The following is a 26542-nucleotide window of genomic DNA, read 5'->3' on the forward strand; positions in this document are numbered from 1 at the left end:
TCAAGAAGTTTTTGTTTTACGCCCAGGCACCCTTAACTACACAGCTAACCCAGCAGATGGTGCCAGTAAAATGTACTTGAGAGTGCAGACAGGTCTTTCTTTTCATCAAACGTCCTCAATGAACTTGTGTCTAATGTATAGACACCATTTAAACTTCTTACTATCGCTCATACTTAGGGATTTAACCTTGTAAAACCTGACATATGAAATATTAGTCAAAAAACTCTATTTTTAAAAATGTAGTTTATTCTATCTTTAGACAAAATAATAATAATAACAGTAAACAAAAAAGCTTGCATGTTATTTGGTGAGTATCATACTCAACAAACTCTTCATGGCTCACATAGTATGACATAGGACAATATGGCGCTCATACTCGAGGAGGAACATTTTATTCAGAGGCCCTGAATGGCGGGGAAGTCATGGCCTAATGGTTAGAGAGTCTGACTCGTAACCCAAAGGTTGCGAGTTCGAGTCTCGTACCGGCAGGGATTGTAGGTGGGGGGAGTGAATGTACACCTTCAATACCACGACTGAGGTGCCCTTGAGCAAGGCACTGAACCCCCAACTGCTCCCCGGGCGCCGCAGCAAAAAATGGCTGCCCGCTGCTCCGGGTGTGTGTTCACTGCTGTGTGTGTGCACTTAGGATGGGTTAAATGCAGAGCACTAATTCCTAGTATGGGTAACCATACTTGGCCACATGTCACGTCACACTAATTGAGCAAAAATATGAAATTTTGTGCAGCTGCTGATATTTATAGGGCAAAAAATGTATGATGACATTCTGATAGGTTGCAAATTAGATCTTTATTGTAAAACAGACTAAATATGCAGTAAAGAACAGTAATACGGACTAAAGATATAAATATCAGTTGTGACTCTATATCTAACAATAATATGTCTTAGTAAGATGAAATTTAAATGCTTAGTTTTTTTATTATTATTATTTTTTTTTTTTATTATTTGTATTGTGGGGGGAAACATATAATGCAATGCATTATATTTAAGTTATTCTTAAAATCAAAGATTTCACAGCAAAAATACCCATGAATCACAACCTTAAGGTGAACATTTTTACAAAAGGCCTTTTACTTGCTAAAAAAGTATAAACTTACAATGGAAGTGAATGACGCACATTTTTGGAGGATTTAAAAGTACACATGTGATGCAATTAATGTTATGAAACAAATGAAATTAACAAAGCCCCTAGAAATTTCTTGCAAATTCATGAGCATGTTATGAGAAGGCAGAGGCTCAGTTCAAGATGTCCATCGGTATGCAGCAAGATTTTGTTAGCTGGATGGTCCCCTGGTGGGCATCCGTCCTCTGATTGGTGTCTTAGTGTCCAGTGGGTTTTTACAAAGGCTTAACTCAACATCTATTCATTCGCTTATGTGCTTATGCTTGGTAATGGTCTCTCCTATGAAGTGCAGGGCATTACTTTGAATCCAATCACTTATGGCTATGTCTCCGGTCTGTCTAGTGCTCCAAGATCTCTGTCTAATAATGTTGCTCATCTTTTTCAGTGGTAAGTATTTAATATCATATTCTTTAATATCCCCCCTTGATTATTAGGAGAAAATATAGAATTCTAAATATTTTACGAGGCCAAGTAAATGTTTGTTTCGCCACAAAGTTTTGCATAAGTGTTAGTACTTCTATAGTGAATGACTGTTTTTAACTTGTTAATGTTTTCTTTTACAAGCTGACTGCCACAAACTGCACCAAGATCAACGTTGCAAGTCTACTTGCCCTGGTAAGAGTATATACATGTTAATAAATATATTTTTTGCTATTCATCCATCCATATTTATATGGATATTCCACACACACACACACACACACACACACAATTATCTAAATGGCTACATAAATGCTTCTGAAGTGCTTCTGACTTACCGTATGTTTAATTAATTATGATTTTTTTTATAAGACTGTAATATATATATATATGTTTACAGCTGTGCAGAAAGGGCAAAGGCACACATATAGATACAGTACAACCATAAACAGTGCCTGGAAAGGTCCTTCATCAGGAGGCAGTCAGTTAGCTTTGGACTGTGTTGTTGACATTGATGTCCGACCAGGATGCCCAGAAATTATATTAAAGGTATGTTCTGTTCTATCAGTCATTCTATATATGTAATCATTTTGTCATTCATATTGATATAGCTTTTCTTCCTTTACAATACAACATTTTTCATAACAAGCATAATATAATTTCACCATTGAGATAAAAATTGAGGCATTTGATTCAATTTCAGATAATAGCCAGTATTCATATATGCCTATACCTAGATTTTTTTTTTTTAATCTTTGCAATCATGTTTCATTTATTCCATATTTGTTATATTTATTTGTATGTAGCTAAGGAACATACAAATAAAGCATAGCTCTTCGAAAAGAAACAATTCTGTGCTACGCTTGAAGAACATAAGGTAATTTAAGTTTCTTTTGATGTGCTACACTCACTCACACTCTTCTAACATTTTCTGTGTTTGCATCCAATTAATACAAACTAATTCCATAGTCATGTAATTTTATATCTGGTTCAAAGTGTCAGAATTAATCATGTAGTGACAAACATTTGAAATAACATAATACTTCAGTTGATGCCACATCACTATAATCACTCTATTGCTGCTGTAGAGAGTTAGTCTGTCATGAGTGTTAAGAGGTTGAAGGTCCATCTGGTGTTTTGATTTCTCAGAGAGTCATTGGAGAAGAACCCCCTGCGGTTCTGGCTCGAGGGGGGAAAGGTCACAAAGCTCTGCCCACAGGAGGCTGAGCAGGTGTGGACTCTCAACATCAAGAGGTCCATTCTGAGCATGTTCCAGACCTCGCACTCGGGACGAGCCAGGGAGACAATCAGAGAGGTGAGAGGAACTGTAACTCACTCTGCACGCTTGTTTGTACAGGCCCACTTTTATACAAAAATCATATGCTCAATTTTGAAGTGTATTTGAGGCACTGAGTTTGTAAATTTGCAAAAAGTTGACATGGTTATTTTAATAAAACAATGCAATATATGCTACCGTTCAAAAGTTTAGGGTCAATAAGAAAAAAAAAAAAAACTAATTAATGCAGCAAGGATGCATTCAGTTGATCAAAAGTGACATTTCAATTATCTAAATGGCTACATAAATGCTTCTGAAGTGCTTCTGACTTACCGTATGTTTAATTAATTATGATTTTTTTTATAAGACTGTAATATATATATATATGTTTACAGCTGTGCAGAAAGGGCAAAGGCACACATATAGATACAGTACAACCATAAACAGTGCCTGGAAAGGTCCTTCATCAGGAGGCAGTCAGTTAGCTTTGGACTGTGTTGTTGACATTGATGTCCGACCAGGATGCCCAGAAATTATATTAAAGGTATGTTCTGTTCTATCAGTCATTCTATATATGTAATCATTTTGTCATTCATATTGATATAGCTTTTCTTCCTTTACAATACAACATTTTTCATAACAAGCATAATATAATTTCACCATTGAGATAAAAATTGAGGCATTTGATTCAATTTCAGATAATAGCCAGTATTCATATATGCCTATACCTAGATTATTTTTTTTAAATCTTTGCAATCATGTTTCATTTATTCCATATTTGTTATATTTATTTGTATGTAGCTAAGGAACATACAAATAAAGCATAGCTCTTCGAAAAGAAACAATTCTGTGCTACGCTTGAAGAACATAAGGTAATTTAAGTTTCTTTTGATGTGCTACACTCACTCACACTCTTCTAACATTTTCTGTGTTTGCATCCAATTAATACAAACTAATTCCATAGTCATGTAATTTTATATCTGGTTCAAAGTGTCAGAATTAATCATGTAGTGACAAACATTTGAAATAACATAATACTTCAGTTGATGCCACATCACTATAATCACTCTATTGCTGCTGTAGAGAGTTAGTCTGTCATGAGTGTTAAGAGGTTGAAGGTCCATCTGGTGTTTTGATTTCTCAGAGAGTCATTGGAGAAGAACCCCCTGCGGTTCTGGCTCGAGGGGGGAAAGGTCACAAAGCTCTGCCCACAGGAGGCTGAGCAGGTGTGGACTCTCAACATCAAGAGGTCCATTCTGAGCATGTTCCAGACCTCGCACTCGGGACGAGCCAGGGAGACAATCAGAGAGGTGAGAGGAACTGTAACTCACTCTGCACGCTTGTTTGTACAGGCCCACTTTTATACAAAAATCATATGCTCAATTTTGAAGTGTATTTGAGGCACTGAGTTTGTAAATTTGCAAAAAGTTGACATGGTTATTTTAATAAAACAATGCAATATATGCTACCGTTCAAAAGTTTAGGGTCAATAAGATAAAAAAAAAAAAAAACTAATTAATGCAGCAAGGATGCATTCAGTTGATCAAAAGTGACATTTATATTGTTACGAAAGAATTCTATTTCAAATAAACTTTAATCAAAGAATCCTAAAAAAAAAATGTTTCCACAAAAATATTAAGCAGCACAACAGTTTTCAACTCTAATAATAATAAGAAATGTTTCTTGAGCCCCAAATCTGCAGATTAAATTGATTTCTGAAAGACCTGGAGTACTGACTGCTTAAAATTCTGCTTTGGCATCACACAAATAAATTACATTTTAGAAAACCGTTCTTTTAAATCGGACGAATAATTTACAGTATTACTACTGTATTTTTGTTCAAATAATGTAGCCTAAGTGAGCATAAGAGACTTTTTTCAAAAACATTAAAAAACAAACTATTATCATTAGTATACTCCGAATGACACTAGATTATGATTTCTCTACAGAATGATGTGTATGGGACATGTATGAGTTCTTATGAACAGAGGGGACTGTCGCTGGTGAAGAGCCGAAGCCTCCAGCAGTGCCTCAGTGACAGAATCGATCAGTTTTGGAGGCGCTCTGTCCCCCTGAAGGATGGCATGGTGGGCCCCACTTTTTCTATTCTTCACCCAACATTCACACATCTGACCCAATGTGAATTGCCTTAAGTTTGAGTTGTTTTTTATTTTGATTAGACGGTGAGTGCCGGCCTCACATGCATCCAGCTCTATGATGGAACAATGCTGAAGACGGTCAACTGTACAGAAACAGTGTCACTGGTTCCACTGCCAGGCCTCTTAGAAGTAACAGAAACTAAAACCATTTCAAGCCTGACTCTCCTGAGAACCCTTGAAGTGATTCCATCAGATTTGGGTAAGACTAAGCTTTTGATGTTGTCGATCTAGTATGATCATGTCACTCTTTTAATGCTATATTTCTACTTTAATTGAGTATAAATATTTATGTTGACTACATTTTAGACAAAAGAATTAATCTTTTTACTCAGATACACTTCTCTTGACCCTTTCGTGGATCAAATTTAATAGAGTTTTCAAACTGTGAAAAAAGTCTGCAAGAAATATAAGCTACATGCGGTTTTGTGATAGTAACATCCAATTCATGAATGAATCATTTTAGCCAACTCTTTTGATTATTCGGTTCATGTGAATCTTTCAAACTCATTCAAACAGAGATCTAAATGATTAATTTCACAAATCATCAATCTGAATCTATAATAACGTGCAATGGATCTCTATTTGGGAATCTAAAAATTATGTCCTTAATGTGATACATTTTTTTTGTTGTTGTTTAAGAATTATGAAATGATGATTAAGTTGGTGTGCAATATCTGAATAGTTATCTGGTGAATGCATACAGACACAAATCAGAAGAGTCTGGTCTCTATATGGCTCTAGATATGAAAATAATGACCAATATTTTGCTAAAGTGATTTATGCATGTACCCGCTATGAAAGAATTTTAGATTCTATGCTTTGTTCAGTTTCCATAAAAGTAGCCTCTCTTTACTTTTACTTAGAGTAAGTGTGAAAACTGGATACTTTATTCAACACTACTCTTTAAAATGATACTAGTATTTAAATGTAAAACTATAATAAAACATATAGGTGCATCTCAATAAATTAGAATGTCGTGGAAAAGTTCGTAATCATCTTCTCTGTCATTTCAGGGCAGAACGCCGGTTACTTGACCAGTATTGTGTTTGAGGCTGAAGGCCAAATCTCAGGCAGACATGGTGGACCATCAGTTCAAGAGGTTTCCAACACAGTGAGAAGGTTGTGTGCTCATCTCGCAAATCAGCAACAGGTCAGGCGCCAGCTTACAGTATTAAAGTGATTCTTTCATTCAAGATGGTAAGTTTCTCTCACTTTTCTTCATCACTCTTAGCAATCAGAGCTTCTCCTGAATCTGGTGCTCCAGTTGAGAACCTTGTCGTCCCATCAGTTGAGAGACTTGTGGCATGAGGCCTCCTTCAAATGTCGAGATGACTGGTTGGTCCTTCAAAACTTATTACATACATTAAAATAGCGTAATGCTGGAAGATGTTTACTGATGATATATACTTTATATACGTCATAGCATGCTGTAATAAAACCATGGTACATATTCCAAAAAAAACCAAACATGGTATTTGTCACACTTCTACTGTTGGAACGAGGAGCGAGGAGACGAGGAGACGCAGGAGTAACTCAACTTCACAAACTTTAATGAACAGGGTAACACACACGGAGATGACGTTTAACACAGGACGCTAGACACAGGAAACACTGGGCTTATAAACACAGGGAACGTAATCAGGGAGAACTGAAACAGGTGGAGTAATTAATCAACAACCATGGAAACTAATGAGGGAACACCTGAAATCAAAGAACACAAATCAACACGAGGGAGGAACTAGGTCACAGGGAGCATATGGGGAGAAAAACACACAAAGACAGTCATTGGGCGTGACATTTCACCTCCCTCCCTGAAGGCGCGTCCTCGCGCCACATACCAACAACAAAGGGGGTGGGAGGGCGGGCGCCTTGGAGGCCCCTCAGGACAGGCTCAAGCGGGACAGGAAGCCTACAAGGCGGTACCGGATCCGGGCACCATGGCGGATCAGGCAGCTCGGGGAGCCATGGCAGAGGAGGCAGCTCGGGGTGCCATGGCGGAGGAGGCAGACTAGGGAGCCATGGCAGAGCAGACAGTTCAGGAGGCCATGGCGGAGCAGGCAGTTCAGGGGGCCATGGCGGAGCAGACAGTTCAGAGAGCCATGGCGGAGCAGGCAGTCCAGGGGGCCATGGCGGAGCGGCCTCCGTGGCCTTGGCCTCGGCACTCGGCCCGGCGTCTATGGCCGGAGCCCTATAGCCCCCCCCCAAAAAAAAATTCCTTGGGGAAAATTTCGGATTCTGAGACCCTCCGTTGGCCAGATGTGGGAACAACGGCCCTCCCTAGGCCTGATTCGGGAACTGTGGCCCTCCCTGGGCCAGACGTGGGAACAGCAGCCCTCTCTGGGCCGGATGTGGGGACTAGAGCCCTCTCTGGGCCGGACGTGGGAACAGGAGCCCTCTCTGGGCTTGACGCTGAGCTGGTTCTGAATCAGGGCCGGACACTCTCCAGACACCGGAGGATACCTTCCCTCCAGCTCAGTCCTGTGGTGTCTGGGAGGTCCATGGGGCGAAGGTAATTGGCCCCGATCCAGAACAACGAATTAAGCGTGGCATCATCCAACGCCGTCATCACGGCGAGCCCGCAGAATTTCCGGGCTAATTCTATAAAAGGAAGATCTCTGCGGGCTAGGGCAGCGAATCTTGCGGCGGTTTCCATTTTCGCAGGAGGGGAAAAAACGGAAAACAAAACTTACAAAAAAGGAAACAAAAACGAGGAGAAGGGGCGTCGCTTACTGTTCGGTCCTGTGTTAAACGTCATCTCTGTGTGTGTTACCCTGTTCATTAAAGTTTGTGAAATTGAGTTACTCCTGCGTCTCCTCTCTCCTCGTTCCGACAATAGAAGTGTGACAGTATTGTCTAAGAAAAAAAATCACCTCATTTAATCCTCTATTTGGGACCATGAAGTTTTTGCATTGTGACACTAATTTGAATCCCTCACCCATATTTATCATTACTGTAATGCTGAAAATCTCATTATAATTAATTTATGCACTACTGTATTGTAATTTATACAATACAGTATTATATGACCCGTTTTTTTTTTTTTTTTTTTTAAGAATTAAATACAATAGAAATTCAGATGGGCTAAATTGCAATGAGAAAAATTTATTTTTATAAATGCAAATATAATTTCAAATTTTTATTTTAATAAGATGGGAGGGGAAAAAAATATTTCAATGCATTTGTGCTCACTTACAATAGTTTTGCGGTCACTCAAGAAACTTTTGTGATGGAAATAATATGAGGGGGGAGGAAAAACATATTTAGTGCTTTGTGAGTGAACTCAAAGTTTCTTTGGGGACTAAACATGTTTTTCAAGAGAACACGAAACTTCTCAAGGGAATGTAAATGTTTCGCAAGGGAATGCAAAGTTTCTCGAGGAACGCAAATGTTTTTGAGAGAACGCAATGTTTTGCAGTGGAACGCAATACTTTTGTGAGAGAATCAAAGGATTGCAATTTTTATTCAAATAAATTATACAGCAATTACAACAATTGTTTTTAATTTCTGTGTTTTTTTTACCGATGGTAATGTTGATTTTGGTGTCATGGCAGGCAGCCCCTTCTAGATACTCTGTCAGCCTGTGGAACTGAGGATTGCATCCTTGTCACTACAGACCTCATACTCAACAAAGAAGTGGACCAGGAACAAATCCTACCTCTCCTCAATACTATCAGTTTTGCTTCCCACCCTACTTCATCCATGATTAGCCACCTTAGTGTATGTTTTTGAGTTGTTCAATGACTTAATTTAAATTAATTATAATACAAAATTGAAAGTTGTCTCTTAAACAGAGTGTTACCAAGTTGATATGTGGATTTTCTTCTTCAGGCTTTGCTGCAGATACCTCTTATCCGTCCAAAAGCACTGCTGGTTGTGTCTTCACTGGTCCACGGTCTTTGTCAACAGGAACAGGGTCCATGTAACGAAATCTCTGAAGTCCAACAGTTCGTCCATGTTCTGAATCAGAGTCTTGATGCAGGATGTGAAGTGGATGATCATTTGCAGATCACAGAGGTACAGTTAGTGCTAGGTAGATTACTTACAAAATTGTAGTATGTTACTGATTACAAATTACATTAGTCAGTAATGAAATCAAGACAACTCATTTTAGGCAATGTATTCTGACTACTTTTGGATTAAGTTTAGATTACTTTTGACAACTTGTTTATAGATTTGAATGGGATTAAAAAAAAAGAGAATAAAATGTATGACCATTAACCGACATGCAAATGTGTTGTAAAATTATTGAAATAATAACTCTAAGTTTCAGGGGGACTTTAAGTATCAAATATTTTAGGTCAAAGTGGTTTGACTGACAAAAAGTTTGGAAATCCCTGCCCCTATTATGCCATTTTTAAGGTTCCTAATATTGTTTTGGGAGTCTCCTACAAGAGGTTTACATGCATACAAGGTCAAAAAATGCTTTCATTTTCTCAAAATATACATTAAATATCACCTTATTTTCCTGTGATTCTTAAACGATTTGTTCAAAGCAGTTCTAAGATTCACTCTCTCTAAACCCCGCCTTTCCGTGAGCCTACTCTTCTCTGATTGGTCAGATGGCCCAGTCTGTCGTGATCGGTCAACTGCGTACAGAGCGTGTCGGAAACGATATGCCCATTGATACAGTTTCGTATTTTGAACGCTTGATAGAAAATATTAAAGGGGTCATATGATGCGATTTTAATTTTTCCTTTCTCTTTGGAGTGTTACAAGCTCTTGGTGCATAAAGAAGATCTGTAAAGTTGCAAAGACTAAAGTCTAAAAGGCCTACTCTTCTCTGATTGGTCAGATGGCCCAGTCTGTTGTGATCGGTCAACTGCGTACAGAGCATGTCGGAAACGATATGCCCATTGATACAGTTTCGTATTTTGAACGCTTGATAGAAAATATTAAAGGGGTCATATGATGCGATTTTAATTTTTCCTTTCTTTATTTATCATACTTACAGGTTGTGATTCAGTTGAGTCAGCAGGTCCAAATAAACTGGGTACTGAGCCATCTTTCAAGAGCAAGCGTTTTGTATACCTCGCGTTGAACTCCCAGAGATTAGAGAAGCCGTCGTCAGTAAAATGACAGGAACACAAAAAAAGATTGGCATTGTACTGCTGTGCTACAGTGGAAAATTTCATTTTAACCACTGATGCTTTGCAGCCTCATCTTTTGGAAGTGAAAATAAAACGAATTTACTTTCACAGTCTAGGACAGAGCGTCTTCTCAACATGATGTTAGCCACACAAACAAGCTACAGTGTTTGAGAGCGGGGTCAAGTTGTTCGTGGCCGGCCAACGTAGAACAAAGGCGGTCATTATGCAAATGTGTTACCCACTTGACGACTCGTTTAGGCTGTTCAGAGTCGATTCTTTCTTTTGGGAGACAATAACTTTATTTATTGTGCACTTTCGGCTTTACAGCTTTGCAGATCGTTTACATTCACATGCAGCTACTTTACACACTGCATGAAAGGCAATATTTGAAATGGCATAATTGGGGGCACTTTTAAAAAAATGATTAGGGAGAATCAATAAATTATGAATAATTTACTGCCATTGTGTGAACAATTTGTAATCATGTAATCCACAAAAAAGTAACTGTAATCTGATTATGACCATTTTAAAATGTAATATAATCTAATTACAGTACTTAATTTTTGGAATCTAAAATTTTACGTATTCCAGATTACATGTAATCAGTTATTACCCAGCACTGGGTACAGTCGAAAGATGACAATGACCCCTCAGACAACAGAGGCATCCTGCAACAACTAAATTAAAGTAATATTCAAGGTTCAATACTAATTAAAACACCAATCGGCTAAATTTTTGTAACATTGATTACTACCCAAAAATTATTTTACCTCATCCCTCCATTTCAAAAATCAATGTTATGGTGCAACACTAACAGTGGAAGTGAATGGGGACCATTTTTTGCTGAGTGTAAACCAGATTTTTGCTTTTTATATAAAAAAGGACGGACAAGTAAAATTTTTTTTTTTTATAGTCAACATAATGCCACAAATACTTGAGCTTGACTCATACTGAACCTGAAATATGGCTTTAAACTGTTCTGTACCTTTTGTGCAGCTGCTGCATGTGTTGAAAGCAGTGGAGAATGCAGGAGCGGCTGCATCAGATCTCATCCCCACACTGAGCCGCTGTGTGCAGAATCAGTCTGTGCCACTGGAGCTTCGGCTGGCAGCTGTACGAGCATTCAGGAGAATCCCATGCCATCATGACGTCAGTATCACCGAACAATTTACGATACAATTAACACTGGACATGCATGTGTGTGCTGATACGTTTACATTGGTGTTATGTCTATTATGGCATGACTTATGTTCTTGCATTATGTTCTTTCTTATGTTATCAGAGGACAACTCTTGCTCGGGCATTTCAAAGCCAGCAGGAGAATGTGGAGGTCAGAATCGCAGCATATCAGCAGCTCATGCACTGTCCAAACCAGGAGATTTTCACAATTGTGAAGATGACTTTAAGCATTGAGAAGTCTATATGGCTTTAAACTGTTCTGTACCTTTTGTGCAGCTGCTGCATGTGTTGAAAGCAGTGGAGAATGCAGGAGCGGCTGCATCAGATCTCATCCCCACACTGAGCCGCTGTGTGCAGAATCAGTCTGTGCCGCTGGAGCTTCGGCTGGCAGCTGTACGAGCATTCAGGAGAATCCCATGCCATCATGACGTCAGTATCACCGAACAATTTACGATACAATTAACACTGGACATGCATGTGTGTGCTGATACGTTTACATTGATGTTATGTCTATTATGGCATGACTTATGTTCTTGCATTATGTTCTTTCTTATGTTATCAGAGGACAACTCTTGCTCGGGCATTTCAAAGCCAGCAGGAGAATGTGGAGGTCAGAATCGCAGCATATCAGCAGCTCATGCACTGTCCAAACCAGGAGATTTTCACAATTGTGAAGACGACTTTAAGCATTGAGAAGTCTAGTCAAGGTATTGAGTTATTGAATATTATTTATTATGACTAACTCAAATTTGCTACATTACTTCAACATGGCCAGAGAAAGTTTGAAAATCAAATGCTTTTGATATGGATAGATAAATATTCAATGGGTAAATTCTGGTAGAATTACTTTTCTTACATATATATTATATCTGAAATAAAAAACAAAAACCTGTTTAGTATCAAGCCTTCAAAATTGGGTTGAGGTTTGAAAGTCCATATTTAAGTTGTTAATTAAAATATGGCCTTTGTCAGACTGTTTTGTGTTTTTTTGCTCCCCACGTACTCCATGTCCTGGTTTTCCCATGTGTTTTCTTATGCCCTTATTTGGTCCTTCCTGTTTCCTGTTCCCATTATGTTCCCTGATTAGTTTCATCAGTTCCAGGTGTTTCTCGTCATTCCCTCGTCATGTCATGTGTATTTAAAGTGTTCCCTGTTCTTAGTTTGGTCGTCCGGTATTGTTTATGTCAACCTCCTCAGTTACGTGTGTTTTCCTGGTTCCCTTGATGTTATTAAAATCTACTTGTTGATGTACTCCTCGTCTCCTCGTTCCGCGCTCCCTCACAGTAGCGAATGTGACAGCCTTAAAAAGAGCTTAATATAAATATAATGAAACAAAAATGTATCCAAAAAAGCATAAAGTGCCAGCGTTTACGGTGAAACCATGATACTTTTATTTTAAATAAAATAAAAATTGAGTTAGATTTTTTTAGTCTAAATAACCTATTAATTTTTTTTTTTATAAATTAGCAAAACAATTATAGCTACATCAGTAGTAAGTCACACATGGAGCACAAATGGCACCATTTCCTTAGAATGAGCCAAATATGTTCTGCATGGAAGAGGTTGCATATTTTCAGCTTTCATATTTCTAACACTCTTCAGCTGTAAAATGAGACACATTTTTATACATTCTCTATGATATCTCCTCAGTTGGGTCGTTTGTTTGGAGTCACCTTTTCAATATCCAGAAAACAGAAGATCCTCTGAAAAAAGACCTGATGGAGTCACTGCCAGATGATATCATAAGTAAAGACTTTGAAGCTGAACCATGGAAATATTCCTCACATATGGACTACACAGTGGACACAGGTACTACACATAATATAACATTTCCATCTGTTTCCAATAATGCTCTATTTGTAACACTTTGGTTTTCCCTCATTTGCAATGTGTGGATTGTATGTCTGCTCCAGGAGTGGCTGCTGCTAACATCGAGGGAGCTTTAGTTTTCTCCCCTGAATCTTTTGTTCCACGTTATGCTATGGCAAATCTGACAGTTCACGTCCTAGGCAGAGCATTCAATCTTCTGGAGGTGAAAATCCAATTTGTTCAACATCTGTTTGTATTTTTCAAAAAACTAATCTAAATTGAAACTATTTACTGTTTACTGTACTGTTCCTAGTCTTATTGTTCATCAGTGAACTTTATTCCAATAAAAATAAGTTTGTCTTCATAATCTTTCATCATATTGTAATTACTTGCATTACATCTGAAATTCTTTTTTTGTTCGAGTACAACTAGGTGAGGGGTTTCAAACTGTAGTCCAGAAACACGCATATTTCCATGAGGGGTCTGTAGAAAAATAGAAAATAACTAATAATAATTTACAAGACCAAATATATTAAAAGATCCAAATATTATTTAAAAATACATATTTGCTTATTTGAATGCATATTTAAAACAATTATATTTGTCACCATATAAATGAGGTTTTAAACATGGAAAATATTTATAGCTGCCTTTAATTTAAAAATTGGTCCCTTGTAAGGGGATAATCATGTTAATCATGGGCATCAAAAACTGGAACCAAATGTTTGAAGACCCCTAAATTTAGGCTGTGCAGGCATATAGTTAATGGTAGCCAAAACACAAATAGCTATTGTAATATCTGACCCTGGACCACAAAACCAGTCATAAGGATAAATTTTTCAAATCTGAATTTTTTTTGGAATCTGAGGGTGCAAAAAAATCTAAATATTGAGAAAATCGCCTTTAAAGTTGTCCAAATGAATTTCTTAACAATGCATATTACTAATCAAAAATTAAGTTTTGATATATTTACAGTAGGAAATTTGCAAAATATCTTAATGGAACACGATCTTTACTTAATGTCCTAATGATTTTTGGCATAAAAAAAAAATCAATAATTTTGACCCATACAATGTATTTTTGGCTATTGCTACAAGACTGGTTTTGTGGTCCAGGGTCACATATTGTTTTTTTGTTTGTTTTTTTGAGTCAGTAATGTAGCCTTTCCCATATAATGCCAATAACCAAAAGATCAAATCTGGTCTTTTTCTGTATTTTTCTTTTTTCTTTCTTTCTTTTTTAAACTTTTTATTATTTTTTTTTTTTAAGTCAAAAATATATACCATTACAGAAGTTAAATTAGTACCCCTAACCACTTGTCTAGGCCATGTGAGAAATTGGTTAATGTTATCCAAAAATAAAACAAGAAAAACATATAGCTATTTAGCTATTTTAGTTTTTAAGTAGCATATATTTTTGTTCAATGATAGTAATTATTTTCATCGATTATTTAGATTAGCCTAAGAATGGAAAACCTAGAGCCTGTTCTGAAGAAAATCTTTGAGGAGCATCCTCTAGCATCAGCTGAACACTCCAGACCTAAGGGTCGAACAGACTCTATGAGACATGAACAGAAAGGACGAAACAGAGACGAGGAACAAGGAGGCAGTGATGGCTGTCAGTCCACAGGTTTGAGTTCCATCAAGACTAAGGTGAGAGTCTTGCAGATTGTGGGTTTGTGTCTGTTATTTGGTTCCACATCCGGCACGACCAATATTTCTGTTTAAGTTCACAGAGCAGAGGAAAAGAGATAGTAGGTTCCGATGTTGGATGAATGTGAAAATGTTCGGCAACGACCTCACCTTTATGACCTGTGATGATCTCTATGCATATCAGAGAAAGCTGTCACTGAGTACAGCTGGTGTTGTTGTCAAGTTGTTAAAGGTAAGAAATTCTTTCTCAAGCTGTTACTTAAAGGAGCATTCTGGGTTTAATCCTCACTTTGGTCACCATTTAAGGTCAAATTCTCACTATTAACTATGACTTTTGCCTCAATAAACTCTTATTAATAGTTAGGAAGGTAGCTGTTAAGTTTAGGTATGGGGTTGGATTAAGGGATCTAAAATATAAATAAGGCATTAATATGTGCCTATAAGTACTAATAATCAGCCAATATGCTAGCAATATGCATGCTAATAAGCGACTAGTGAGAATTGGTCCCTAAAATGAAGTTTTACCCTTACTTTTTTAATATTATAGCTACAATATGTGAACAGTATGCATGTAAACATGATTTAAGTTTAAACACTTAATAACCTTGTCTGTGTAAAGGTACAACCAATTTTATAACTTCAGCGTCATGATAATATAATACCTAAAACCCCAAAGTGACTAAAAATGATTTACAACTCAAATACAACACAAGTTTAAACAAAAGAATAAATGTAAGTGCTTTCACAGAATGATAAGCTTCACATTTCTGCTTTTAAATCAATAAACCTTGATGTTTGCTTTTTTTCTAAGGAGATAATGTGATATAATGTGGTTAATAACATTATGCCTTAAATGCTGTCGAATGAGCGAAATAAGCTGATTTAATAATTGTCACCTTATCATATAAGCCAACATTTTAATATTGGTACGTCTGTAGTATATTTTGTTGTAAATACTGTAATAATTTTAATTTATTTCCTTTTCCCAGGGTCAAGAGATTAAAATCAGTCATAGGCCTATTGTTCTGGCAGAGGAGCTGGTTTTGCCATCTCTCTCTGGATTACCCATGAGGCTAAGCATCAACATGTCCACTTTGTTCTCCCTCAGAATTAAAGGCATTGCTAACTATAAGAATTGGTCACATTTCTCACTGGCTGGCTATGCCAAACCAAAGTATGTCTCATGAAGTTTTGAAAATGGCAGTGTGCTGTCAGGTTGAAGTTATGATGGCAAGTCAACTCCTGTTTCTCCTTTTGCACAGTGCGTTGGTTGCTATCTCCGTGAGAGCTGGAGTGGATGGAGCGTTTGGTCGTGTGGGATTAGAGTGGGTCACTCAACTCAAAACCTTCACCAGCTTGGATGGAGCTGTATATCTGCATCATGGACAGAGCCTGAAGGTGGTTCTCAATACTCCAGAAGATGTCATGGATGTACTGACCTTCAAGTATGAAACATATTTACATTATCTTTTGAATATATGAATTAATTTTCATATATATATATATATATATATATATATATATAGTATATTAGTGCTGTCAAATTTTGTCTTTAACATTTTGTATTTTAAGGGGAATTTTCGGTACTAAAGGTTTACTAAATATTTCCTCTAAATTATGCTCCATGGTGTAACCACTACATGGCTGTAAAGCCCTATATTTAAATCTATAAACAGGGCTGTGTATTCCCTAGTTGCTGGTAACATTGTTTCCAAACATAATTACTTGTAGGTCAAATAATGTCATATTTGCATTAAAAATGACATAACTGAGCGAATGACACTTAATGACAGTTGTCATAAACATGCATAAAACCTCCTTCATATTCATGACATGTGTCATGTCATGATTATGAAGGTGTCATGTCAGTCTTATGCACACCCCTTCAAGTAAAGTGTTACCGAAGACCCTAACAACTGTTATGTCAAGTTTTTACTTTTTATGACAAAGCAAGGTTAGTTTGGGTTGTAAAATGTCATGTGGTGCGACTCCCTAAAAACTTGAATCTACTTATGAATTTAAGAATATTTATTCGTGAAATTTGTAAAAAAAAATAAATGAAAAAAATTGTTTACATTTTGAAAATAATGATTACGATGTGTACACTTACATGTATTTAATGTGTAACAACATGTTATTACTTACATGATGGTTGCACCACAGAACATTTTAGTGTCATTCAATTTTATTCTTAAAAGACATATAAAAGCTTTCAAAACCATATGAAACCAACTTTAATACAAAGAATACATTGGCACATGTTTTAAACTACATATTCTTAAAGATTTTTCCTTTTCTTAATTGTAGACACTTTTATTTGTCACTGACCTATAAACAGTTGTTTTATCTTGACTCTAAAATCGCTTGATCGTCTACTCGAAACAGCTCCAGAATGTATCGTGTGAGTGGGGAAAGTAAAGAGGAGCTCATAGCTACAAGAAATCTCAAGGAGAAGAACACTTGCACTCCTAAAGCATGTGAGTGTATTTAAAACAACAAAAGTTATATGTTTCTTAACATTTTTCTTTGTGGAAAGACATAAAAGGTGTATTTGGCGTATTTGACATATTTGAATGGTTATTTTGTCAGGGTCTAAGATGGTTGGATGGCAGTTATGCTCTGATATCATTTATCCTTTGACACTGATGGGAAAAGGTTTCCCACCACTGGACCCCGTTCTTTTTACTGTCAGACTCCAAAAACTAGACACTGGTCTCAACCAGTACCTCTTGGAGGCAGCCTATACTTTTGTACCCCAGGTAGGGAAGATATCTGACATCTGTCCATTCAAGTTAAGAAGGTCAAAATAAACTCCTCATTAAATTGTTCTTTCTGTGCTTCTTGTGGATCTTTGACAGCGTAATTCCTGGATGCCACTGGAAGCCACTCTGCTTCTCTTTCTTGGCACACCGCAATCCACTATCCCCAGAGATGTGTCCCTGGATGTCAATCTCAGTCCAAAAAGGCTGATTCTGAAAATAACACATCCCCTAAAAACCATTCACATTCAAGGTTTCAAAACCACTTCAAAAAATGGATTTCCTAATGAATATTTCAAGGCTGATTTCAAACTAGAACACAAAACAACTGTACTTACATAACTTTGTTTCTTAGAATGTTTAGGATATTTTCCCATCTTTTTTTATCACAGCGCAGCTTGAAGAATTAAACAACCAACATTCAGGCAGAATCGAACTACTGATAGACAACATCCACCATTATTTTATCAAGGTAAGTGAGAGGAACATTTGCTTTTATCAATTTCAAAGTCTCATTAAAAGCTGTTATGCTGATTTATTCAAGAATCTTGTCTTAATCAAGAACATGTTTCATTAAATCATTCACCATTGTGCCCAAGGGACTACTGGAGACAGTGAATCTTGCTTCAGAGACGAGAGCCCACTTTCATCTTGATGCCAAAGTAGTAGCAGATGGGCATCCATTCTCCCTCTCAGTCAACACCACACATGCTCGCAGCAGGAAGTTCATAATACAGGCCTTGCTTAAAAATGTCTTCAATAAGGACGCATCGTTCTCAGGCAAGAATTTGTTAATACTTTTTAACGGTTCCATAAGTGTTTGTTTCATTCACTTTCTCATTTTTCATTCATTAGGGATTTCAAAAGATTCGTCAATGTAGGGTTCTTAGATGTTAACCAAACCGACTAGCTCTGAGATGATTCACAACATTACAAACTTTGAATTTGAAGGAATAAAGCATATGATCTGAGCTAATCATCCTACAATGCATTGTAAATGACGTAATTGAATTTATTCAACAGTTCTTTCTGGTCCTCGAATTTGATTGGCTGAGAGCCTTTTCCATCCGTGTGATATTTTAGTGATAACAGAACTCCAACCGTTCCACCGTTTGTATCACTTGCTTTGCAGTATTTCTCACAGCGAGTGTCATAGCGGACGCCCAATTCCACTATAATGTTTATAAATAATACTGTTTTTGTGTCACGGAATGTAGTTGTAAGAGTTTGTAGCTGAGAATGTAGTTGTTTAAAATTCAAATAGTGGTTTGTTAATAAAGATAACATCTAGGTATTTAAAAATTTGCTTCGACGTTTTCGGAGATGTGAGCTCCAGGGCGTCAGCAGCCGTTCAGCGCTGCCTTTGTACTTTTGACCTAAATTGCCTAGCAACTTTTTTGATGGCTGTTGTTGTTTATTAACACTTGCTTGCAGTATGTATCACAGCGAGTGTCATAGCGGACGCCCAATTCCACTATAATGTTTATAAATAATACTGTTTTTGTGTCACGGAATGTAGTTGTAAGAGTTTGTAGCTGAGAATGTAGTTGTTTAAAATTCAAATAGTGGTTTGTTAATAAAGATAACATCTAGGTATTTAAAAATTTGCTTCGACGTTTTCGGAGATGTGAGCTCCAGGGCGTCAGCAGCCGTTCAGCGCTGCCTTTGTACTTTTGACCTAAATTGCCTAGCAACTTTTTTGATGGCTGTTGTTGTTTATTAAATACTTTTATTCAATAAATAATATTTTATATAATTAATAGTAGTAATTATAATAGTATTTAGTATTGAGAAACGGCGTGCGTGTTTGCGAAGGTGAATTTAGTTACATTATTCCGCCATTAAGGCCCCGATATACTCAAAACGAAGTTCTTTTTCGTTCTTCATTTAGGGGTAAAATGAAGTTCGAAATACGTGAGCAGCGGTATACTGTTATCGAACATCCCGACGCCGCCGCCCACTCTGATGAAAGCGACGTTTAAATGAATATGTAAATATGTGCTGCACGCTTTCCTCTCAGTAACAAAAGAAACATAACAAAAATGGAGAAAACAGCAAGCATTTTTTATAAAAAAAGCATCTGTTCATAGCAACATGGGTATTGCACAAGCTCTGCAAATTAGCACTCCCGTGAAGTCACGTCACGTGTATTTACATGGCACTTTATTCAATATATAGCTTAAAAGCAAGCAGCAGTATTAAACATGAAAAACAGTGTCAGTGTCTCATTTCATCAAAAGCAAAACTTAATTTGCTATTATAAAGCTACTTGCTATTTGCTATTATAAAGCTACGTTCATGTTTTTACCCGCGGACATCTCACCTCCAAGCACCGCTGCTTGTGTGATATTGCTCATTTGTACAACATAAAATGACTGATATTTATTAAGTGATTACACAGCCCTGCATCTTGAAAAATAATATTGCATTTGATGATGCTGAATTAAAAAAAAAATCAATACATCGCATACAGTTTTTTTCCACAAAATATCATAATATAATTTTTCACAAAAATTCGAAAAAGGTTTTTCAAAATTTTTCAAATTGTATTTGTGTTAGCTTCAGTGCTTCAGTTTGACTATTAAACATAATTTCAAAAAAAAAAAAAGAAGAAGTTGAAATCGCTAATTTGTTTCCTCCAAAAAAAGCATTTTTCATCACTTGAAAATGAAGGTTGTGGTAGATTAAAAGATTTTCATCTTAAAACTCAATGTCTCTTTAGACAAAAAGAATGGGATTTTTATTTCCAGAACTGTAAAGTTGTGCTCTATAGTTGTTATATAGTTGTGATTTGCGGCCAGCTCTTTTTGTTCTGCTTCACTTCACAGTGCAGCTGGAGAGAAGTCTGGATGATAGCCAGAGACTTTATTCTATAGATGCCGGGTTTCTTTTGCCGAGTGCTGTCAGCATCAGAGCTCTTGGGTTACTGAAGCAAAGGGGCCCAGAGTGGAGCTCTGCTGTGAGGGTCAGGTATGGTGTACAAGGTAAGTGATTTCAACAAATAGCAGAAAACTTTTAAGACAACAACACAACAGACTCCTCATTCACTTATTTATTTTCCAGAGGATTCACAGAACATGCAGGAGTGTCACATGACGCAGAAGCTCCACAGCGAGTCTGAACCAGTCCAGATGTACCGTATAACAGCAGCACATGAACTCCACTGTTCCCATGTCATCAACCTAAACCACAAGGTCAAATTTATTGTCTCGCAAATAGAAATGTACTCTTTGGTTTCACAGGTTTAAAAAGCTTTCTGCAATTAATTCTAGTACGGATTCCCTTTTGGTTTCTTGCAATGCAATGCATATAATACAGTTCATGATAACAGATATGGCAACCTTCTGATTAGTGGATTGTTTCCACCAATAGATTCACCTTAAACATGAACGGAGCCCAATCCACGTCCAGTCATCTCTTGATGTAAGCTATGGAAAGCAGTGGAACCAGAGCAGCAACAAACACAGGGTCCTCTTCAATCAGTCCCTCAGAAACCAGTCTGAACCCGGCCTCACCAGTTATGCTGTGGAGGTTTTGCTTTAGTAAAACATTCAGATTGAATCTCGACTGTGTACATCAAATGTGTTCTCATTGTCAGATGTTCAGGCTGTGGTCTTGATTATGATTATGTCCCGTAATAATGTATACTGCCTCTTCCAGCTCAGCCTGCGACTTCTAGACCGAGGACTGAATTACAGAACTCAGCTTCTGCACTCTTATTTCAAGAAACACAAATCTGAGAGCAGCACCCACCTGAAAATCAACTACAACAATCAGATGCCTCTGGTAGCTGGCATCCACTGGAAGGACGTGTCAACAAAGACCTCCCTTCAAAAGTGGGAAGGTGTGTAAGTATATATTCCCTTGATGGTCACCAACCAGAATCCTTCATCCATTTGTGAAATTGTAGATTTTAGCGATCTAGACAATATAATGGTACCATATCTATTACCTACCAATATTACCAATTTTTTTATTGATCATATTGGTAGACATTGGATTTTTAACTGTGCATGTTCATTTCCATTGTTTTTTTTGTTTTTTTACATGTACAGTCATCTAAAGCTCACCTAAAGTTAATCTAGTTAATCTAAATACTAATATTGAATAACACTTTTAAATGTAGTCTTTAGGAAATCTCAAAATATCCATATAATAATGTACATTATAATTTAGTAATGCTTAAATTCACTTGTAACATTTAAAGTGACTGAAAATAGTTTTTAGTGTTTTAGTTTTGCTTTATTTAGACCAGTGATTCTCAACCAGTGGGCTGGGGGCCCAATAGGGGACCTCAGCAAACTTCCAAGGGGGCGCAGGGTGACTATTTAAAACAATATTATTAATATATTAAACTATAACACAAAATCAATATCAAAACTTGAATCATATTTATTTTTCCCCTCTCAATAACATTTTTTTTTATTGAAGAACATACAGTTCCTGAAATATGTGGAATGACATTTAAAACAAACAAAAAAATCATGGTAAATCAATTTCTGTTAATAAAGTTTGAAAACAAGCAGCTTTGTCATAATTACAGCAGGAATACCAGATATACCTCAGCCTATATGGGGTGGGGGGCTTTGATTTGAACAAAACAGTACTGAATTTAGTGTCTGCCATTTATCAGTTATTAGCTATAATCTAATAATAATTATCTTGCTTGTTGTCCTGAATTTGATAGCAGTGCACTCTATAGGTTTCGTTGGAAATGGCCCATTTGAGGGAGTGCCATGAATTTATACAGTTCATGTTAATATTCTAGTTCATGTAAAACTATGCTTGCCATTCATTATGTCCACAGGTTCATTTAACATGGATACCCCCTGGCTCTATGTGTACATAGCTCAAAAACTAACTCAGCCCCAGCGTGGCATCACGCAGTTCAGCTCTGAGGTCACCACACGGAAACTGGTGAACATGCGAAGTGTTAAGCTAGAGGGTTTCTACAAGCATAGAGGAAAAGAACGACAAGGCCAGCTGCACCTTTTCACACCGACTGCCAGTTATATTAAGGTGTGCGTACTTTCTATCACTTCTCACTCAGAGTTTTTGAGTATTTCTCTCAGAAATGTTCATATGGTCTTTCTGGAGGAACTTCAGGATAAGTGCTGATCTTGGTGTTGTTGAAGGTTGGTGGATGGAACATGCTGGGCAAGCGTGGAATTAAAGCTTCATGCTCCATCAGCACAGCCTGGACACCAGCTTTGCACGGGCAAATATCTGTAGTCAGTGGCAAGCAAGTGAAGACTCTGGAAATAAGTGCAGGCTATGGCAAGCAGGACCTCAATATTTCTGCGGTTCTCAGTACTCTGGATAAGGTACCAGAAAATTAGTTGTCCAAAATGTGTACTAGTCCGAATCTTTACATGTTTGTATGAATGTTAGCCATTCTGGACTGTATTGTTTTTTTTTCTGTCTAAGCAGAAGCTAAAGAAGAGGCTTTTGATGATGGCAATGACCCTGTCGGATCTAAAAAACCCTTATGCGGAGCTACAGATGGAGGGTGCCATAGAAGAGATACGGAAGGAAAAGAAAATTTATCAGAAAAGATGGAAGCTAAACTTCAGGTCTGTCTGGAATATGAAAAGGACGAAGTAATGATAATGATGACAGCAGTAGGAACATATCACTGACTTTATCCACAGTGCTGTATTACTCTATACCCACAAGTGTATTTAGTTATGTTTGCTTCTTCCAACAGACAACCATTCACGTTTCTCCCTCAAAGTCTCATCCTCCAGGAGACATTCACAAGTCATCTACATCAGAAGGTTTATACTTTAGAGTCAAAGGTTCTTGTCCATGGAAACAAAAAGGTCATTCATGTCCTTACTCTGGGTTTCCAGCCACAGCAGCCATACGTGAGTCTGAAATTTATCGACACACTGTGTAATGATTGTGTTCATAGGCTATATTACAGTATATAGACTGTAATGGTAGAGTCACCCAAGTCTTTTATCCAAGAATTAAACTTACGTCAGTTAATCAGAGTATGTGAACTCACTGGCAAGCTTTGTTAATTGAAATTTAATGTAAATGTTAGGGCCATACGCGCAATGCTTAAATGTATTTTTACACAACAGTTCAATAAACAATGTTATAAAAGTACGCATTGACATTTTAGACACAATATTGCCATTTGCTTTGGTCTATTTTTGAAAATAATTCCAAACAAAACCAAACCAGAATCAAAACACAGTAGTAGTGTTCCTGAACGACTCAGTTGTTTGAATGGTTGAGTGAGTGATTCAATGACTCACTCATAAATACAATCACTTTTCTTTGCTGAACATATCAGGACTGTTTGAATGAATTAGCTGAGTGAATTATTCAGTGACTCGCTCATAAAGATGGTCGCTTGTTTCGTTCCTGAATTAATCAGTGTTGTTTAAACAAAGAAAGACAGTGGTACCCAAACATGAAAATTAGCAAAAATTAATCTGCACTGAGCTTGTCCAATTTCATTATGTAATGCAAGTGTCACGCCATGGACTTTTCTGTGTGTTTTGTTCAGTTTCCTACGTGTCCCGTGTGCCTTTAGATCTAGTTTTCCCTTGTGTTTTCCTATTCCCATATTTGGTCTTACTGTTCCTGCTCCCTGATTGTTTCCAATTTGATTCCAGGTGTGTCTCGTCTTCCCCTGATTAAGTTGTGTACTTAAGGAGTGTTTTGTTCAGAGTTCTTTGTTTGGTATTGAATCGTCATTCCCTGTGTCCTACGTGTAGTTTCCGTTGTGTAAATAAATTCTGTTATTATTCTGGATTCTCCTACGTATCCTCGCTCCGACACAGTAGGCACAGCGTGACAGCAAGACAATGTTTTTGGAGAAGAAAGCATTATGTGTTCTGTTGTAGATTCATTACATAATGCTAATCTTTACATCAGATAAACCAATGTGTGACCACCAACAGTTGCCATTCACTGTACTGCATTAATAGAAAGTTAGTTAATATAAAGAGTTTTAATATAAGTATTTTTTCCAAAATTCATTTTCATTTTTCGTATTTTGTGTTGTGTCTGTGGGGGTGGAAACCTTTTATGACGTAGCCTTGCAGACTTACTAGACTGTCTCATTCTAGCATTCAATGCTGAGGAGGTCTCTAGCTTAGACGCTTCAGAAGGACTGGTCTAGGAAGTACGTAGCCGCACAAGGATGCAGCCTTCCAACTGAGAAGCGTCTCTTGTTTCGTTTCTGAATGAATCAGTGTTTTTGAACAAATCGGTTGAATGAATGATCCAGTGACACACTCATAAAACCGAACAAAGCTAATTGTTATGTAATGTGGTTTATTTGTTAGGTGTGCTCCTCAATAGTCCAGTCTTTCAGCGCTGAGAGAATTCCCCAAGACTCAAAGATCTGTGTTACTGTCCAAAACCACCAGGTAAACTAGCAGATATATTTTATGGATCTCAGAGCAGTGCCACATTACTCTTACCTAGTGTACAGCTAGTGTCATTTTAAATCTTTTATAGGATCGTCATTTTAAAATGAGTTCACATTTTGTCTTTGTTCCTGTCAATGTGCTTTCGTAACCTGTCTGTGAAGACTGCTTATGAAATTCAGGGCAGGTTGTGGACTGGAAATGATGAAATACTTGCAGCCTTTGGTCAAGTACAACTTCATGACCTAACTACATCTCAGCAAGGTATTACAATGAAAGCCAACCTGTCCCAGCTGTTTCAGGTAAACGATGACTTTATTTTTATTTTTACTTGCCTCTTTACTTTATCCCCATTTGAAATACCTGTTTACAGTTTGCCTGTAAACAGTACACTGCTGTGAAAAAGTGTTTGCCCCCCGTCTGATCTTTACACTGAAGGTCATTGGATCTTCAACCAAAACATGAATCTATAAAAGTGACCCGTCATGAACAAAAACACAACTAGATGCATCTTTCATGTATTTATTATTCAAATAGTCAAATTCAGATAATAGACAAGTAATTTTTCACATCATTGTTGTGTTGTACCTTTACCGTTTTTAGTAGAATTAAATTAAGAGTCTTTTTTCAGCTGGATTTCCCGACCTCTGTCAGCCTAGATATTGAGGTGCTCAGGAGTCACAGGAACAACAGCGAGTTTGAATATCATTCTGAAGGGAACGTTGCCATTGACGACAAGATTTACCATGTAAATGCCCTTTAAAAGTGACATTTTGCGAGTAATTAATTGCATATTTCTTAGTTCTAGGTTCTGTCAATGATGGTATAAGCTGATATTGAGTGTTTTTCTTATTTTTCATGACATTCCAGGCTAATGCAGCAATAACAGTATCCCCTTTTGGAAACATCAGCAGTTCTATCAGCCTGAAGGCAAATGAAAAAAATGCAACACTTCACTTTACTCTAGACAACAAGGTGGCAAAGGGCATTGATACTGTGTGCGTCCATGCTGGCTTTCGTCAGACTTTATTCCCAGGGGTCACTTCTGACGGGCGTATTCATTTAGCTGCTAATTCTTCTTCAGAAAGGTAAACTGATAACAGCAGTTCTATCTTAGTGTGGGATGACATATTCACTGTGCTGCATCATCATTTATATTTATATTACTACCCATAATTTCTTTACAACATCTATCTTTTTCCTTTTTCTCCAGTGTTTTCTTGCAGTGTACAGTTAGAAAGGAAGAGGAGACGTTTAATGCTCACTTGAGTGGAACTCTACCAGATGATCAAGAGTGGCGACTATCTCTTTCAGCAGATATTTTCAATTCAATACAAGATCTCGCTGCTTTACCTAATTCAGCTAGTTTAGTTGGAGTACTAACCCAGTCAAAGGGTCTAACTGAAGGTAAATCCAAGAGCAATGTGCTGATGCATTTACTCATTGTGCAAATTCAAAATTTTCAGAAAGTTCAATATCTTTCAGGGAGGTCGACTTCCGATTACTTAAAGGGGTCATATGATGCTGCTAAAAAGAACATTATTTTGTGTATTTGGTGTAATGAAATGTGTTTATGCGGTTTAAAGTTTAAAAAACACATTATTTTCCACATACTGTACATTGTTTCTCCTCTATGCCCCGCCTTTTTGAAACGCGTCGATTTTTACAAAAC

General features: G+C 37.2%; 2 protein-coding genes across 2 annotated transcripts in view; both read left to right on the top strand.

The window, feature by feature from the left end:
- The first annotated feature begins 1264 nt into the window (after positions 1-1264).
- LOC107722488 (uncharacterized) lies at positions 1265-20067 on the top strand. The gene is made up of 26 exons (XM_016530855.1): positions 1265-1274; positions 1527-1528; positions 1706-1756; positions 2715-2876; positions 3986-4147; positions 4826-4924; positions 5018-5195; positions 6010-6146; positions 6228-6331; positions 8548-8713; positions 8825-9010; positions 11080-11232; positions 11366-11473; positions 11539-11691; positions 11825-11969; positions 12913-13071; positions 13176-13294; positions 14526-14723; positions 15713-15897; positions 15986-16168; positions 17109-17200; positions 17313-17482; positions 17582-17735; positions 17875-17954; positions 18082-18262; positions 20042-20067. Exons 1-26 carry the CDS (start codon positions 1265-1267, stop codon positions 20065-20067), a joined length of 3363 nt encoding a protein of 1120 aa, XP_016386341.1.
- Positions 20068-20333: 266 nt separating this feature from the next.
- Positions 20334-26542, top strand: part of LOC107722497 (uncharacterized) — a 38539-nt gene continuing 32330 nt past the window's right edge. The window contains exons 1-13 of the mRNA XM_016530865.1: positions 20334-20466; positions 20546-20676; positions 20855-21013; positions 21143-21326; positions 22290-22501; positions 22618-22806; positions 22913-23055; positions 23190-23349; positions 24787-24870; positions 25035-25172; positions 25502-25618; positions 25741-25958; positions 26084-26277. Of these exons, the coding sequence (XP_016386351.1) occupies positions 20560-20676; positions 20855-21013; positions 21143-21326; positions 22290-22501; positions 22618-22806; positions 22913-23055; positions 23190-23349; positions 24787-24870; positions 25035-25172; positions 25502-25618; positions 25741-25958; positions 26084-26277 (1915 nt within the window). The 5' untranslated portion in view covers positions 20334-20466; positions 20546-20559. The remainder of the gene's footprint in view (positions 20467-20545; positions 20677-20854; positions 21014-21142; positions 21327-22289; positions 22502-22617; positions 22807-22912; positions 23056-23189; positions 23350-24786; positions 24871-25034; positions 25173-25501; positions 25619-25740; positions 25959-26083; positions 26278-26542) is intronic.

The sequence above is a fragment of the Sinocyclocheilus rhinocerous genome, unplaced genomic scaffold (assembly GCF_001515625.1).
Source record: "Sinocyclocheilus rhinocerous isolate Xijiao unplaced genomic scaffold, SAMN03320098_v1.1 scaffold161, whole genome shotgun sequence".
NCBI classification, from domain to species: domain Eukaryota; kingdom Metazoa; phylum Chordata; class Actinopteri; order Cypriniformes; family Cyprinidae; genus Sinocyclocheilus; species Sinocyclocheilus rhinocerous.

Coding starts and splice junctions, on each gene's coding strand:
- LOC107722488 (XM_016530855.1), top strand. Junction 11,692..11,824: donor GAATCCCATGCCATCATGAC/GTCAGTATCACC, acceptor TTATGTTATCAG/AGGACAACTCTTGCTCGGGC. Junction 17,201..17,312: donor CACTTGCACTCCTAAAGCAT/GTGAGTGTATTT, acceptor TTATTTTGTCAG/GGTCTAAGATGGTTGGATGG.